This window comes from Cavia porcellus, unplaced genomic scaffold (genome assembly GCF_034190915.1).
Source record: "Cavia porcellus strain 051 isolate PalLab524CR breed Dunkin Hartley unplaced genomic scaffold, mCavPor4.1 scaffold_10, whole genome shotgun sequence".
Classification (NCBI taxonomy): domain Eukaryota; kingdom Metazoa; phylum Chordata; class Mammalia; order Rodentia; family Caviidae; genus Cavia; species Cavia porcellus.
The window spans coordinates 33,500,422-33,517,335 of record NW_026947493.1 but is presented as its reverse complement, the minus strand read 5'-3'; the positions used below and the strand labels follow the sequence as shown (position 1 = coordinate 33,517,335).

Below are 16,914 nucleotides of genomic sequence, written 5' to 3'. Positions count from 1 at the left end.
AAACCTCAACTCCAGCTCCCCTGGCTTAGGGAGATGGAAAGCTCTTCACAAAGGGCCTTGGCCTTCATACAAGGCTGAATGTGGGCTTGCAGCAAATGTCAGGGCCTTAGGGTTTGCACTGCATGGAAGGCACAGAGGAGGAACTGGGGTCTTCGGGGCTCACTTAGGAATCCTGATTTGGGCTGGGTGTGGTGGTGCACATCTGTGAACCCAGCACTATGAGAAACTGAGGCAGGAAGTTCACAAGTTCAAGCCCAGCTCAGGCAATTTAGCAAGATCTTGTCTTTAAAAATAGAGCTGTTATGTACAGGTACCAACTCCCTGAGATAAACGTAATTATGATATACCACAAACGTGCTAATAAAATTGTTTTGAATTGAAAAAGAGAAAAAGCTGATGGGCTGGGGATTTAGCTCAGCGTCCTAACTGCCTCCCTGGCAAGCACGAGGTCATGAGTTCCGTCCCCAGTACCGCCAAAAAAAAAAAAAAAAAAAAAAAAAGTTGAGATGTAGCTCAGTGCAAAGGCCCTGGATTCAATCCTCAATCTTTAACTGGCATTAAATTTCAAAGATTTAACTCACTGAAGCTCATGGAATATCACAGGTCGGACTCCTGCGTCATCACGACTTGGTGCTGGCTTCCTCTTTGGGAGAATTTCTTGGTGCTCATTAACCTCTTGTTTGAGGGGGAGAGTACTCTGTTGGCAAACCCAGGGTGCACTACCAATGAGCTATATCTTAGACCTTTCTAAGACGGGGTCTGGCTATGTAGCCCAGGCTGGCTTTGAACTTATAATCCTCCTGCCTCAGCCTCCTGTGGAGCTAGCTACCCGATGAGGGAGCCCACACCCTGCTCATTTCCCTTGCTCACTGCCAGGTTCTGAGATGTGTCCCTTCCCCGGTCCCTCCAGGAAGTAAGAGAGTGGCTAGGACGGTGGTCAGAACTCAGAGGAAACCAGCCTTTGGCCTCCCACCGGGCAGTGCTCCGGGTGCAGGAGGGAGCCGGGAGAGGAGAGGGGGAGTGAAGCTGCAGAGGCAACCGGCCTGCAGGGCTTCAGTGCAATCGATGGAGCCCTCCTAGCGCTTCCTGCCCTGGCAAATGCTGTGCGCGCCCGTTTCCGGAACTGGGACCCGTAGGAAACAGGCACCTCCCGGCTGATACCGAGTCTCACATCTTGGTAAGGATTAAATGGGGTTGCCAGTTAGGGATAGATGCCCGTTGGTTTGGGGGCAGCCCTGACACACTCTTAACAAACACCAGGATAGGAGTGTTACTTTCGCGTCTCGGGGTCTCTGAACGATAGTCTGCAGCATCCCCTTGACGGTTTAGGACCAGGGCCGTGCAGCAGGCGAAGAGTCTGCGCTTCCCGCGCAGGAGCCCTGGCCTCTTGGTTTTGCGCCCTCGCCAAGCCTACAGGCAGGCTGCCAGCAGAGGGCGCTGTACCCCCACCCGGGCCGGCTCGCCCGCCCGCCCCACTTGGTGGGGCCGTTAATCTGCCTGTTATCTGCACGCAGGCCAGAGCTGCAGGGCTTGGGGTTCCGGCCTCCCCTACCTCCAGGCTGGGCGGTACTGTCTGATGACTTCTCTTACAGGGTGTGAGCTATTCAGAGCAGGATTTCTCGGCCTTAGCAAAAAGACCGATACGCAGATGCTGGCCCCACTGGCTGTCCCGTGTGCTGCCTGCACGTTAGAACCCCCGAGAGCTTTCACAGTGCTGTTGCATGGGTTTTCTCCAGAGGCCGCCTTGTAATTAGACAAGGGAAGCTCGGGTGTTGCGTTCCACAGCGGGGTGGAGCGTGTCGGTTAGAATTCGGAGTGGTGGATATGTGCCTTTTCTGTCACTGTGTTCCGCCTGTCAGTCTGGGAATCCCATCAGTCCACCCTTTCATTCATTCGTTTTATCTGTCATTTCTGTGGCCCTTCCCGGTCCTCCCAGACGTTGGGGCCCACAGAAGCTGGTACATGGAGCCACAACTGTGGAATTGACAGAACTGTTTTTCTGGCTTGCTCGTTTCTGATCTCTTGGCCTTGCAAGGTTTTTACCTGCCAGAAAATTAACCAGCACCTCAGCTGCAGAGCCTTTTACTTCCTTCCAGTTTTCCCCAATTAGTCCAAGCCGGCCAAGAGTCCTGGGGCCGTGGACAAGTTTCCTGGTACCTCTGTCTGAAGGCAGCTGCTGAGCTGTGCAGTATGTGCTACTAGTCGCCCTTCTGTGGCCCAGCTGGAGGGACTGGAGTATAGCAAGCTCATACTCCATCCTGTTGAGGGCTGTGGTCACAGTAACTGATGTTTACTAAGTTCCTATTGTGTGCCAAGCCGGTGCTACACACTTGCAAGCATTGTCGTGGTCACCACAGTTTCCAGCAGTGCCATGGGCCTCCCTGTTTACAGAAGAGGAAGTCAAGGCTCAGGAAGATTAGGTCACTCTGCGATGTCGTTAGAGATCCCGCAATGTTGTCAGCGATCCCTCGAGTTGAACCCAAGCTAATCTGAGAGCAAGCCTGAGCTCCTGCTCCCAGGCTGTGCTGCACCAAGTATCAGTGAGCTTTGTGCCATCTGGTCCTTGCAGTGGGGTCAAGTTGCCCCACTTGGCAAGTGGGGGACAGTCTACCTGCTCCCTGGCCTCCAATCTGAAGTGAAAGTGTGGTAGGGACCCACAAGAGGCATTTCCTGAAGCTGCCAGATAAGGCTTGGTGCCACCCAGCAATGGGAACAGATGTGGAGCTGCTCAGCTTTCCAGGCAGCTCAGCAGTGTCCTTGACAGCTACTTCCCTATTCCAGGCTTCTTGAGGTGGAGCCCCAAGGCCTTCTATCTTGGGCTTTGCCCAGCACCACCCACTGGGCATCAGCATCAACCCTGTGTGGAGCCCTTGAACCTGAAGCTCCACAAGGCAGCAAGGAGCAATGGTCCCTTTTTATGGATTAGGAAAACTGATGAAGGTGACACATGCTGTGAGTAGCAGAGAACCTCAGAAAAGCCAGGCTCTGATTCCAAGCATTGCATTATTCTCACCACCCTCCACAGGGCTAGGCTGAGCCATTTTCCCCATTCCACGCAGATGCAAAGTGGGCCCTGCATGCAAGGCTGTCTTAGGGCTGCAGGATGGTGGGAGGAGGCAAATACAAACACCAACTCCGCTTCATTTCTGCATCCATTTCAGAGGGCCCCATAGGGGTTCCTAAGCTCTGTGCAGTTGTGGCACAGGCAGGGGACAGAGGACTGCAGGCACCTCCTGGGCTCACATAGACCCAGCGTTCCCAGCACCGCCAGTGTCGTGCCATCTCCCCACCTGTGAGCCCAGAGGGATGAGCGTCACTTGTGACATTTTTCTTTCTTTTTTTTTTTTTTTTTTTTTTTAACTTTTTAAAAACAGTACCAGGGATCGAACTCACAACTGCCTGCTTGAAAGGCAGGTGCTTATGCCATTGAGCTAAATCCCCAGGCCCCATTTGTGACATTTTTCAAGGCAGGTCTGCCACATGCAGGAGTCAGAGTGCTTCCTGAAAAGCTAGGACTTTCCAGCCCCACAGCCCAGTCCCACCAGGCCACCCTCTGCAACTGAGGGAATCTGTTCCTCAGCCCAGAAGACTGAACTTGCTGGCAGTTAGTTGCGTGGCTGCCAGGACAGCCAATCAGGTGCTAGCAGTTCCTGGTTCCCCTCCAGAAACAAAGGGCTGGGGCTGGACTAGTGGGGCCTAGGAAGGCCCCCCGTCCTAGACCTGTGCCCCAGACAACAGGGCAGGAACAGAACAAGGGCAGGTAGGCAGGGGACAGAGGGAAGAGATGGGACACAGCATCGCAGGACAGGGAGGGACAGCAGGAGGCCCTCGGCACTCGCTGGCCACAGCCACATCAGCTCACCAGCTACTCCTGTCTGGTTTCCTGGAGCCAGATCCCTCACCCGCACAACTGGCACATAGGGCATAACCCTCACCTCAGCCAGGTGATCAGCATTTCCTTCCATTGCTTTCACACTCTACCTTCCCCTCTCCCCCAGGTAGACAGAGGCTTCTGAAAAATAGATTCTAGAACTCACACTGCTCCATGGCCAGAACAAGGATAAATAGTAACAAGACGTGGGGTTGCCTCATCTCCATTTTGCACCCGAGAGAACACTGACCCTTAAAAAAACTGATATGCCCCTATCTTTTGGCCACTCTCAGAATTTGATCCAATTGCATCTAAATGCTGAATTTGATTTGGTTCCTTTTCCTAGTCCTCCTGCCTAGTTTGGGGCCAGCCTTATTGTGTGTGCATGCGTGCATGTGTGTGTGCGTGTGCATGTCCTGCTGGGGACCAAACCCAGAGCATTGTGCATGTTAAGCAAACGCATTGCACTTGGTCCTAACCCTCTGCTCACCACTTCAGGTCAGGCCTTCCACTCTGTGCATTTCCAGACTGGCCCTCAGTTTCCAGAGACAGCAGCTGGTCCCATCCCCTCCCATCACCATACAGGGACATTAGGACCTGCCCCAGAAAAGCTTCCACTTTAAGCCTGAGGCCCTAGGGCCAAAGGAAATGCATAATTACAAACACATGTGCATGAAAGCCCAGGAGTCTGAGTCTGCAACAGCTCAGGGGTTTCTGTACATCAAAGCTGCCAGAATTGGGAGCAGCTGCCACTAGCTTCCTGGGACAAATGTCCCCACAGACAGGTTGGTACCACTCAGTATTTATTTAGACACACAAATAAAAGAACCTGGTGGTTCAAACAGGTTATGATCCTTTTTACCCCTTTTGGGTATATATAGGGGTGTATGTGTGTCTGTGTGTGTGTGTGTATATATATATATATTTTTTTTTTTTACAGTCAATGTATTACTAGTGCCCCACATGCTTTCTCTCTACTGAGCAATATATACAGCCTATTATATATATGTATGTATATATATAATATATATTTTCAATAGATAACTACATTCAAGTAATGAAACACAGGATTTACAGTTTCCCTCTGGGGCAGAGGAAAGCAAATTCACAGAGTTCACAGAGGAAGTACCATAAGAGCCCAGTCAGCAGAGCTGGGCCCCTCTGGGGACAGGGGGGTGGCAGCAGCAGCAGTCACAACAGTTACACTCTGCTCGGTGGGCAGCGGCAGGCGTGGACAAGGGGCAGTTGGCCTGCTCTGCCGGAGTTTGGAGGACATGCCTGCAGGCTTCAGCCTTCCAGGAGGCGCTCAAATTTGGAGTTCAGGAAGGAGAAGCCTGCGAATGCTGTCTGGTCCATGGAGTCGATGAGGTTCTTATCGCTGTGAGAGAGGCGTGGCTTCTCATTCAGGAACTCCTGGTCGAAGTTGTTATAGTCTCCGGGGGACTTCTGCAAGCAGAGGGGAATGAGTGGGAGCTGCAGTCTGGCCCTTTGAGGGTTCCCAAATTTCCCAGGACCATGCTCCCAAGGCCTTAGTGGGCATCCAGACCTGCGGCCCCTGCAAGGCCAGGCCAAAAGGAAGGTAGGCTCTTCTGGCAGCCCAAGAGCAGCGCCACTGTGGGTGGATGGGGAAAGGGGACAGGGTACTTTGGGCTGGTTAAGGACAGATGGGCTTGCTCCTGAGCAGGGGCCTATGGGCCAAATCTCACCTGCCTACTGTATGTGGTGCCCACATGCTAAAAATGGCTTTTACACATTTAAATGGTTAGAGCAAAAAAGTCAAAAGAACAATATTTCACAACATATGAAAAGAAGTTCAAATCTCAGTGTCCTTAAATGAGTTCACAACCGCGTCCACTTATTAACATTTTGTCTACGGCTGCTTTAATGTCTGCAAAGCCTAAGTATTTGCTGTCAGGTTGTTTACAGCAAGTCAGCAGATTCCCTGCTCCTGAGCATGTAACAGATGATAACAGAGATCTTGAGGTGGTGGCCCTCGGGCCAACTGAACTAGCAGGTACAATCATATAGGCTAGTCCTGCATTTGGGGGAAGTTTTGTTTTTAGTGGCGCTTGAGATGGAACCCAGGCCCTTGCACATGCCAGACAAGTGTGCTACTACTGAGCTACACCCCAGCACCTTGCACATTTTGATGGGATATGAGGGAATATTTTCAATTTGGCAATTCGACATAAAAATCCAGATTTTTGGCTTTCCCTTGAAAACCAGCAGATTCAAGTAGCCTTGGGCCCACTTCCTTCTATCGCCTTATTAATCTGCACCACGGTCCTGAGTAGTAGGTGCTACTATCCTACCTGGAGATGAGGAACAGAGGCTTGGCGTGTGGCCAGAGCAGTGGGACAAGGAGGCAATCAGGTCTTGTTTTGTTTTGTTTTGGTATTGAAGATGGAATCCAAGGCCTTTGTGCTGAGCTTTGACCTCTAGCCCTTTTGTTTGTTTTATTTCTAGACAATGCCTCATTAAGTCGCTAAATTGCCCAGGCTGGGCTTAATTTTGCTATCCTCCTACCTCAGCTTCTCAGAGTGCTGGGATTACAGATGTGCACCACCACCACCCTCATCTGGAACCAACTCTTTACTTTTACTTTTATTTGTTATATTGCATTGTTAGGCATCAAGCCCAGGCCTTCTGCATGCTAGGGGAGCACTGTGTGACTGAGCCACACTTCATCCCTGGGGCCACTCACCATAGGTCCCTCTATCCACTGGCAGGGGCTGCTCACCATCATACATGCTTAGGTTTCACAGTTCAGAGGAAGAAAGCAATCTATGAGCAGCAAGAGCCTGAATGCCTGGTGCTTTTCTGCAGCTGGGCTGCCTGTTAATGCTTTGCCCAGCTCAGGAGGCCCAGTAGGGGAAGCGCTCTGTGGCCTCAAAGCACAAATGTAGGGCACATTACAGAGGCTTCCAGAAGGGAACAGTGTGTCCTAGTAGATGAGGGAAGGCAGGAGAGAGAAAGGGAGTGGGAGGAGGAACCATGCTTGCAGAGGGCCTGTGTCTCAGCTTCTTAGTGGCTCCAACCTGCCCCCTCAAACACTTGTCCCTAGTGGCCTCTAGATTCTAGGCTTTAGTGGTTTGCCCCCAGCCGCCTTCCGCTGGCATCATCTGGTCCATCTGGCTCCCAAAGGAGCCTCTCATACCACTGCGTTCCCTGCACCCTGGGCTCGACTGACAAACCCTCTCAATGGCAAATGATTTTATGCAGCCTGAGACACCTCACACTGCTGTCTTGCATCCCAGCTAATCCCCAGTGTGCAAGTTTCCTATTTGGGCTCCCCAGCTCTGGGACTGTTTCCCAACACACCAGGCACAACACCCCCAGAGATCACATTTCCAACATGCACTGGACAATGGACTGGATGGGGGTGAGGAGAGAGGGAATGAGGCTTTAACTCAGATGCCCAAGCATTGTTCCCTATGCAGTGTGTGCCAGAGAAGTTTGGTGAACAGGTGCATGCTAGCTAGGTGTGATGACATGCACCTGTAATGCCAGCATTTGGGAGGCTGAGGTGGGGGGATCACTTGAGCCCAGGAGTTCAAGACCAGCCTGGGCAACAGAGTAAGACCCCATCTCTTAAACAAAAACAAAACAAAACAAAACCCAAGACAATGGGGGCCAGGTCCTTAGTTCCCAGGGTCTCTCGAATGAGGGAGGAGAGAGGATGAAAACACAAGGGTGGAGACTGTGACTGAGCATGCTGGGGGATCAGGGATGAAGTCTGCTGAGAGGGACGCAGCAGTCATGTGAATGGTGCAGGGGACAATCTGGGCAAAGCAGGAGGACCCCACACCAAAGGCCACGCAGGGCTGGAATCACATACCACTTTAGGCTTGAAGGGCGGCTCCACTTTCCGCTTCTCCAGCAGAGACCAGTTGATGGTCTTGAAGAAGGGGTGCATTCTGATGTTTCCTGTCATTCCCAGCCTCTTGGCTGGGTCCCTTTCAAAGAGCTGCAACCCAGCAGAGGCACTGGTCAGCACACAAGGACCACAAGAAACTAGAGCATCACCCAACTGCCCTGGACCTTGGGGTACCAAGGCAGGCCCGGCCTAGCACACAGCCCAGGGAACTCCAGGGGGACAATTCAGCCTGCTGTGCTTCCAGGTGCCCCAGAGATCACAGGCCCTGACTGGTGGGGCCTGGTGAAAGCAGTACCCCTTGTTAAGAGTCACATCCGCCTGCCACAGAACTGAGCATCACAGGTTTACATTTACTTCCCAGCAACTCTGTGAGGCAGGTTTTCTTAACTGTGTTCTGCAGATAAGGAGACAGGATTAGGGAAAGAGTGTGAACTATCTGCTCAAGATCATCAGCTAGTCACAGGCAGAGTCACAGATCTGTTTCCTGACCCAGAGCTCTTAGTCACATGCCAGGCTGATTCCACCCATGGGACTCAGCCTGGGGCCCCGGGAACCTGGTGCGCGAGTAATTCCCTCAATGCGCCAGGGACAAACAGCTGCTCCAATCTTGTAGACCGGCGTGTACTGGGCCCGGCCCTGCCCAGCCCAGGGCTCCCACCTTCTCCAGGATGTCCTTGGACTCCTTGGTGATCCAGCGGGGATAATGTGGCGTGTCCACACGGATGGACTCAAAGAGCTCGTCCTCATCATCACCGTGGAAGGGAGACTGACCAATGAGCATCTCATAGAGGAGGACCCCGAAGGACCACCAGTCCACGGAGAAGGTGTACTTCAGGCCCTGCAGGATCTAGAGGGCAACAGCAGTCAGAGGCAGGGCACCAGTACCAATTGGGGGAGAAATGGGGAGGGACAGGGATAGGGGACCATGTGGCCAACAGGACCAAGTGGGCATCCATTTACCTCGGGGGCGATGTAGTCAGGGGTCCCACAGAAGGTGCTGGCTCGGTTTTCCCCGAATATGTTCTCCTTGCACATGCCAAAGTCAGCTATCTTGATGTGGCCCTCCCGGTCCAGCATGACATTATCCAGCTTGAGGTCCCTGGGGACAGGGGACACGCCAGTCATGAGAGGCAGTGCCTCTCCTCCCAGCCCTGTTCCCATGAGGGAATGAGCAAGAGGGAAGCAGGAGAGGAAGGAGGTGCCAACACCAGTGCTTTTCCCACGCTGCCTACTGTGTGCTGGACGTATGCCCTACTCCCTGAAGCCAAAAGAAAGCCCAGAAGAGGTAATGTCACATCCCCTGGGTCACCTCACTAGTCAGCAGCAGATGCCCAGGGCTTAAACTGTCTGATTCCACACGGCAGGGATCACGTTGATTTTTGCCATTATGTATGCACATGGGAGCAATTATTAGAAATGAGGAAAATGCAAAGTGGGTCTTATGTTAAAGTGAACCACTAAGCATTCCACAGACTGATCCCAAGCATGGAAAACCACACTGTGCATCTCACCCACCTTTTAAAACCTGAGTGCTAATATTTGCTATTCACTATCCCATTGATTGATTTTCTACTTGACAGTATTATTAGCAGCAATACACAGTGTGGTCTCAGACTTTTTGGGGTATATAGGAGTCTACCACAGAGCAAGACGGTCAATTATTAGATGAAAATCCGATTGCTCAGATGGGGCTTCAGAATGAGACTGACAGACCCAAGGTATGGAGACACTGTGGCTATCAGTGCAGTCCTTCCTACAAATGGCACTGAATATGGGTGAGGGTTCATGGATCCTGAGCTATGCCAGCCTTCACTGCATTAGAGGGGGGGGTTTCAGGGAAACACCTCTTAGTTCAAGAAGTGATGGAGCCCTGGATGGGCCAGAACTCTTCAAAGCAGGTCAGAATATATGTGAAGGTTGATTCGATCCCTCCCAAAAGCTCCATGGCCCCTGCACCTGTACCTGTAAATGATTCCTTTGCTGTGTAAAAACTGCAATCCACAGATGATCTCAGCGGCGTAAAACCTGAGACACAGACAGACAGAGAAAGAGAGAGAGTTCCAGAACTTCTGCCCATTAGTGGCTGGTTCTTTATGGGCTTTCTCCCTACCCCACCCCCAGGGCAGGAAATGCTGTGAATCACCTGGGCCTGATCAACCACACCTTGTATCAGGCAAGTAGGGGCTGGTGGCCCAGGCAGGCCATTTTGAAGGGAAAGCTCCAAATAAGCCAATTCTCTGTCATGAGTACGTGATGTATACAGACACTGTACCCACACAGTCAGCATGGGGCCCACAATGGGGAGAAGTGTCACCACGCCAGCCTGTGGCCTCACATGAGATCTATTGTTATACAGGACCACTCTCCACAGACTGCTCTGGCTGAGGCCCAAGGCGCCACAGGACGCAGCATGCCTGCTCTGTTCCCTCAGTCAGTGCCCACTCAGCACAGGGACTTCCTGCATGGTGCAGAGACCCAGGGCAGCCCCAGTCTCCTCAGTTCCAGCCCTAGCCTGGATGGCTTCCCCAGGAAGGTAAGAAGGCCCCGGCATCCCTCCCTCTCCTGCACAGGCCCATGAGTACGTGGCACGGTAGAGTTCAAAGCGGCCTTTGTCCTGGATGTGGTACATCAGGTCCCCACCATTGAGGAACTCCATCACGAAGAACAGGTGCTCCTGGGGTGGGAAAGGGCAGTGAGCAGAGGCTGAGGGTCAGGAGGAGACTCCCCTGCTGAGACCATGGGCAGAGCCCCAACAGAAAACAGCGGACAGGCCCTCAGCTTAGGGGGACAGCTCTGCCCTGGGATGTCTGAGGGAGGCAGACATGGTCCTGCCTTGGGGATTCAGAGGGGAACCAGGGCACACGGGCCACGACACGAAGGGGCCAGACACCTTGGTCTGAAAGGTGCAGAAGAGGTGGGTGAGAAAGGGATTCTCCCAGGCGAGTGCCAGCACCCGCTTCTCCACCATAGTGCACTCCACGTCGTCATCCATCAGTACCACGTCCTTCTTGAGGGCCTTAACAGCGAAGAACTGTCCTTTGCCCTTGAGCTCTGCAAGCAGCACCTGCCAGTAGGTGGGATGCTGAGCAGACAGGCCAGGACAAAGGCCATGGCCTGCCCCCAGATGCTCACCCATGCCACTCAACCAGGAAGTGCCCAGGGTGCAGTGGGAAGCAGGTGCCCTGGGCCCCCAGTATCCCAGAGCCTCACAATCCCTCACCTTCCCAAAGCTGCCTTTGCCCAGGACCTTGTGGAAAGTGAAGTTCTCGATCCTGCACTTGGTGCTGCCCTCCCAGATCTTGCCGTAGGTCCCGGTGTTGTCTGCTCAAGAGAAGGTGTCTCTGACTATGGTCTTAACGACCATGATTCCTTTCCCCAGAGCCAAGGGGCCAGTGGAGGTGGGGTGGGGATAGGAGGTTGTTGTGGGGAGGAGCCCTGGGAAGGGACAGGGCCTGGTCCTCCTCGGGGACCTCTTCCCAGCACTCACTCAACAGGCCCTTGTCCATTTTCTGATGAGAAATAGGAGCTTTAGGAGCTTTAGTAGCTTTAGTGGGGGATTTGGACTCAGCTTCACCTGGGGCATCCTCTAAGACTCCAGGCTTCTTCTCAAAACCCTGGTATATCCCAACAGGCTCCGAGGGCCCCGCGTCCTGCTTCCGAGGAGGTCTCTAGAAAGGCAACGGAGGCACAGGAGCCAAGGTGAGACTTCCAAGCCCAGGAAGAGGAGTCCAACTCCCCCTGTAACACCAACAGGGGACAGCATGGGCAGAGCTCAGGACCTGAACCTTGTGTGGGGTGTGCATGTACCCCACAGCAAAGCACAGGGCGGTCTTGATGGTCTGGGACCAACTATACACAGAAATTCTATAAATTGAATTCTGTCTTCTTAACCACTTAATAAGGTTTTACATTAACTTTATGTACAAATTTATTTGTAACTAATATTAACAAATTTCTAAAATTTGACCCTAAAGTTTTTGTTTTGTTTTGTCCTTTTCCTTTTTATCGGTACCAGGGATCGAACTCACAACTGCCTGCGCTGATGCCGCTGAGCTAAATCCCCAGCCCTGACCCTAAAGTTTTATGCATCTTTCAAACCACACACACACACACACACACACACACACACACACACACACACACACAGTGTTAGTTCAGAGTTTTCCAACAGCCAGCCCTGTCATCCTTCAGGCTCACAACCAGGTAAAGCATGGCTTACATAACAAATTTCTCACAAGAACAAGCCTACCTCCGTCTGCTCCCTAAATTTTCTCATCAGCTTTTCCAAAAGTGAGGTCTGCATATAAACCCCAACACTGAAGGTCCCCAAGAGTGCCAGGAGCCCTGCCCAACCTGACCTTACTGCCCCATGTCCCATGTCCCGCAGCGTCTGCCCACCTGGGCAACTTGGTTCAAAGCCTCGGCCAAGAGCTTCTGGTTGATGCCACAGAGGTTGGCCACCTTCTCCCGGCACTTGTGGTGCACGTTCATGCCGCAGTCTGCGTGAGGGAGAAGAAGGGTCAGCCTGGGGCCTCCACCAAGGACAAGGGTAGGGAAGGGGCAGGAGAAAAAAATATCTAAAGCCACCATGACTACTTCAAATATTTTGTGATTTTAAAAACAGAAAAAAAATTAGATACAGAACCTATCTCTAAACCCCCTAAAGACTGCTGGGACAACGAGGCCAGCTGCCTCTCCTCAGGGTCTCTGGCTTCTCCTTGTGAGGGAGGCAGAGGGCAAGGGAGGTCTGGGGCTGCACAGCTGGCCACCAGGCCTCTGCCAAGTACCTCTGCCCACTTGTCCCTCTCAGTGATCCTGCGTCCTACTTTCCCAATTTTAAACAGAGCCACCTGTGTGGTGGCCACGCAACAGGCAAAGCGCCCTGTGAAACCTCAGGGTGAGGGCTGAGATGGGCTGGCTGGGGCAGTGCAGCGGGCGGCACCCACCTTCACACTTCAAGCCCTGCTTCACCAGCCCCCACAGCATGCTGCCGCAGTGGTCGCAGAAGGTGGGGCTCATGTAGTTGTAAACCTTGAACCGGTGTGGCATGTCGATGTTGAAGCGCTCTTTTTGGAACTGGAGGGGAGAGCACCGCGGTGTCATGTGCCAGCTCCAGCCCCTCCTCAATCTCTACTTTCCCAAACCCCATGCACTAAGAGGCCAAGGAGCCAGGCAGGAGCCAGAAAAGCCCAAGAAGGTTGGGGACAGAGGGTGAGCCCATAGGGAAGGGGCGGGGAGAGCCCAGGCCTCCCACCTGGCAGAGCCCCGAGGTTCCCCAAGACCCTGCCCCAGGCGCACTCACTATGGTGTCTCTGCTGTTAGTGGCAGTGCCAGTGCACCGGCCGATGATCTTGTCGATGCATTTCTTGTGGATGGCGGCATTGCATTCTTGACCAAGAACAGAGGGTGAGGGGCGCGGGGAAGGGCAGTCTATGAACGGGCACCGCGGGGCCCATCCAGCCCTCTATACAAAGCCAGCCTTCTCCTTGACCACCCACACCCTCACCCACAGGGGCCTTGGCCCAGGGCCAAGCCTTAATTCTTCCCTCCTCCCACCAGCCTTCCAGGAGGAGCCAAGCAGAAGATGGAGCAAAGGAGATGGTAGTAGGCAGTCTCAGAAACGAGGGAAGGTCCATGAGTGAAGGGCGGCGGCCAGGATAAGTGAGGCATGCAGATGGGCAAGAGAGCCTGTCTCTCTTCTTTTTTGTCTTTTTCCTTTTTATCGGTACTGGGGATCGAACTCACGACTGCCTGCTTGCAAGGCAGGCGCTTATGCCGCTGAGCTAAATCCCCAGCCCCCTCTCTTCTTCTATAGTACGGAGGACTGACAAGGCTCTCCGCACTGAGCTGCACCCCAGCCACACATGCACACCAACACACCCCAACACAAAGACACCACACATGCACATCAGGCGAGATCATGATGAGAAACTTCTTATATTGAACTCTTACACTGTTAAATGCTTTAACTCTTAAGCACTTAAAATACAGGGTTATGTTCCTGCTGTATCTTCATACTGACTCTATGAGCCCTAGCTTATGGACAGAGAAACTGAGGCAGAGAGGGCTAAAACAGCTTGCCAAAGGCCCTGTGGCTAGGATGAGGTAGAGCACTGTACGCTCGAAACACCAGCCCATGGCGGGTGTTACACACACCACCACGAGGAAGGGGTGGCCAACCTGCGTGCCAGAGACCACACACTCATGCTCAGGCATGTGACGCTCGGGCAGCGGCAGGTAAGGTCTTGGAGTCACCTCTTGGGGAAAGAGCCCCGGTCCTGGCCTTGCTGGTTTCTATGGACACTCTAGTGTCCATGGCCTGCTGTGGGCTACTAACCTGACGTGCCTGTGCCTGCGCCTGTGCACAGGGCTGAAGAGGGATGCCTGGGACTGGCCGTGGTGAGCTGCTGCGAGGTGGTCTGCACTCACTAACACAGCGACTATCCCCTCAAACCCTCTCTGAGGGGAGGCGCTCACGTGCACACATTCACACACAGAACCCTCACCCAGGCACATCACACCAATCCAGAACACACACTGGCACCCTTGGCATGCACCGGGCCACGGAAGTACTTACGCCTGCATTTGTAGCCTTGCTTGTTGAGGCCCCTAGAAGGAAAGCATCAGGTGGGGTGAGCGAGGAGAGCTCCAGGACTGGGCCTCTCACCCCGAATCACCCAAAGCGGCCACCATCAGCTCTCACCAGACAAAGTCTTTGCACACGGAGCAGAAGGTGGGCTGCCCAAAGAAGGTGGCGATAAACTCGTGGTTCTTGATGTAGTGGATCTTTGCCTGTTTGATGGCTCCGCGGCGGTTCATTGTTGGGAACTTGGCGTCCTCCTCGCTACGCATGGATTGTTTGCAGTCTGAGGAAGGTTGGAGAAATACAGTCAGCCCGGTGTCTGGGAGGGGCAGCACCCTACAGGCCCTTCCAGGGTGGCCCGCATGGATGGCTGGGGGTTGTCTCCCTCAGCCCAGGAGATCTACCCCGTCCTCCCTGAGCCCTGTGGAGACTTACCCCCGTCCTCCAGGAAGTACTGTACAGACATCAACACCTTGGCCTCAGGCTGCAGGTCCAGCTGTGAGGGTAGGAGGGGGAACAACAAGGTCAGTGAGGGCGGGCCTGGGCCTGATCAGACACAGAGCCCGCCCCCATGGTTGTCCCCCAAGGCCAAGGAAGCCCCTACAGCCTGGACAGGAACCTATCTGCCCACTATGGGCAGGGGGACGGGGGGGGGGGGGGTAGGGGCCAGGGGCCCACCCAGCCCCAACCCCCGCCCCCACCCTGCACTCAGGGCCCCGCCCAGGCCCCGCCCCCACCCTGCACCTAGGGGTATTATTACATTTGGGGAAGTGAAAGGGTCCAGCCCACATCCAGCTAGGTCACTCAGCCTAGGAACAGAACTGGAAGGGAAAGTCCCCACACCCACCCCCTGTGCCCCCAGGACTCAGACTTGTGAGGGACCTCCTTCCTGGGGGAGTGGAAACAGCACAGCCAGGAACTCCTCCATCCCTGCATGACTGCAGGGTCAGGGTAGCCCTGTGTCAAGCTCTCTCTAAAGCTGCTGGCTCGCTGAAGGCTGACCAGAGCCTCTGATGGCCGCAACGAGCCTACAGGTAACCCGGAGAGTCTGTCAGCGCTGGTGTCCTATGGCTCCCTAGGACTCTACCTCAGATGCACGTGGACAGGCGGCCACAGGCCACAGTGGTGTGCAGTGTTCCAGTCTGAGAAGGTGAGTGGGCGGACTGGCCAACCTTCCCCTTCTCCACCTCTTCACTGCTAAAGATCGTGATGTTTCACATACCTGCCTAGGCCTGGAACTCTGGGCAGGATTCCACAAAGAAGCAGAACAACTGGTACCTCTGAGAAGAGGGCCTGGTATGGGGCAGCCTTTCATCTAGTTTTAAATATTTTATTATGTGATATCCTGCCTTTTCAAAATTAAAGGGACAAAAAGTAGCTGCAACCATGAAGATGGTTTCCTTTAGCACCAACTCTGTCAGGTTCTGAGACATATAGGGGCTTGTTTCCTCTAACAACAGACCCCAAGGTAGGGCTTGGGAAAGAGGTTCAAAGATGCTGGGGTCCTAGAAGATCCCAGAGCCAGGATTTGAGCCCAGGCTGGCGCTCTCCCCGAACCCCTGCCCACTGTGCCCCTCACCCAGAACTCAGCCTTGCCGTTGTTCTTCTTGCAGCGCTCGGCCAGCACCGACACACCCACGGTCACCTCAGACACTGGGTCCTCGGCTGCCCGCATCAGCACAATCTGGATGACACGGCCCTCATAGATGTGGGCGTCAAACGTTGACTTCCACTCAGGGTACATGGTTGGCTTCTTCTGCACCAATGTCTTCCCTCGCTCTGCAACAGGGCCAGGCAGGCAAGGTCAGCCTAGGGCCCTCTGTCCCTCCCAGCCGTTAGCCTAACACAATCTGCCTGCCTCTCCTACTCCCAGGGTCTTCTATGGGTCCCACCCCAAGGTCTCTACTCTTGTTTTTCTCTCTCTCACGACCTTTTTGTTCTTCTAGCTCAGTGAGGGCAAACCTCTTAGAGATGAGTGTTCAAACTACAACCCAAAACCCATTTATTTACTGCAATTATATCTGAATACTAAGGTTTGAATTTAGAAAAAACAACTCATACATCAACATCTTTTGTCTTAAAAGAAAAATACCATGCATGACATAGGCTCTCCACCACTGTTCTAGTGCCACTTACATCTCCCCTTCCCTAGGCATTCACTCAGTGAACACATGCTGAGAGTTGCCAAATGCCAGCCACAGTTGGAGGAAACGAACATGGCACAGATAAAAGTCACACATGTGCCTGTCCTTCTCAGCCCACGTTCCAGTCAGAGGCACAAACCAAGGTCTCCCTCAGTAACCACCAAGTCACAGCTGTGATGAGACTGAAGCAGAGTCAAAGCCAGTGCCTGGCCCAGCTTAAGGCTCTGTGTGGCTGGGCCCAGGGTGTGAGCAAAGGATGGCAGGCAGGGCAGAAGCACGAGGGAGCAATGGGAGGCACGCCTCTTCCAGCCATCAGCTGGCACAGTGCTCTCTCCAGGCTCCCTCACTACAGGACTCGCTGCCTGATGACAGCTTCAGTTCCCTTGTCTGAGTATGAGCCTCAGGAGGGCAGGGCCAGGTTGGCCCAGAGCATGACCAT

The 16,914-nt window shown here is 53.6% G+C and overlaps 1 protein-coding gene across 4 annotated transcripts in view; it reads right to left on the bottom strand.

Moving 5' to 3' along the window:
• Nucleotides 1-4,657: 4,657 nt before the first annotated feature.
• The window catches only part of Prkcd (protein kinase C delta), a 27,014-nt gene continuing 14,757 nt past the window's right edge, over nucleotides 4,658-16,914 (bottom strand). For 3 of the 4 annotated variants that reach the window (XM_063257255.1, XM_063257256.1, XM_063257257.1), the window contains exons 3-18: nucleotides 15,911-16,110; nucleotides 14,767-14,827; nucleotides 14,452-14,614; nucleotides 14,326-14,357; nucleotides 13,051-13,136; nucleotides 12,695-12,824; nucleotides 12,147-12,247; nucleotides 11,236-11,416; nucleotides 10,969-11,069; nucleotides 10,639-10,812; nucleotides 10,331-10,422; nucleotides 9,711-9,773; nucleotides 8,709-8,847; nucleotides 8,407-8,595; nucleotides 7,710-7,838; nucleotides 4,658-5,317 (exon numbers count right to left, since the gene is read on the bottom strand). In XM_063257255.1, coding sequence (XP_063113325.1) covers nucleotides 5,159-5,317; nucleotides 7,710-7,838; nucleotides 8,407-8,595; nucleotides 8,709-8,847; nucleotides 9,711-9,773; nucleotides 10,331-10,422; nucleotides 10,639-10,812; nucleotides 10,969-11,069; nucleotides 11,236-11,416; nucleotides 12,147-12,247; nucleotides 12,695-12,824; nucleotides 13,051-13,136; nucleotides 14,326-14,357; nucleotides 14,452-14,614; nucleotides 14,767-14,827; nucleotides 15,911-16,110 — 2,000 coding nt within the window. In that variant the 3' untranslated portion in view covers nucleotides 4,658-5,158. The remainder of the gene's footprint in view (nucleotides 5,318-7,709; nucleotides 7,839-8,406; nucleotides 8,596-8,708; nucleotides 8,848-9,710; nucleotides 9,774-10,330; nucleotides 10,423-10,638; nucleotides 10,813-10,968; nucleotides 11,070-11,235; nucleotides 11,417-12,146; nucleotides 12,248-12,694; nucleotides 12,825-13,050; nucleotides 13,137-14,325; nucleotides 14,358-14,451; nucleotides 14,615-14,766; nucleotides 14,828-15,910; nucleotides 16,111-16,914) is intronic. The other variant, XM_003479970.5, reaches the window with a different exon arrangement.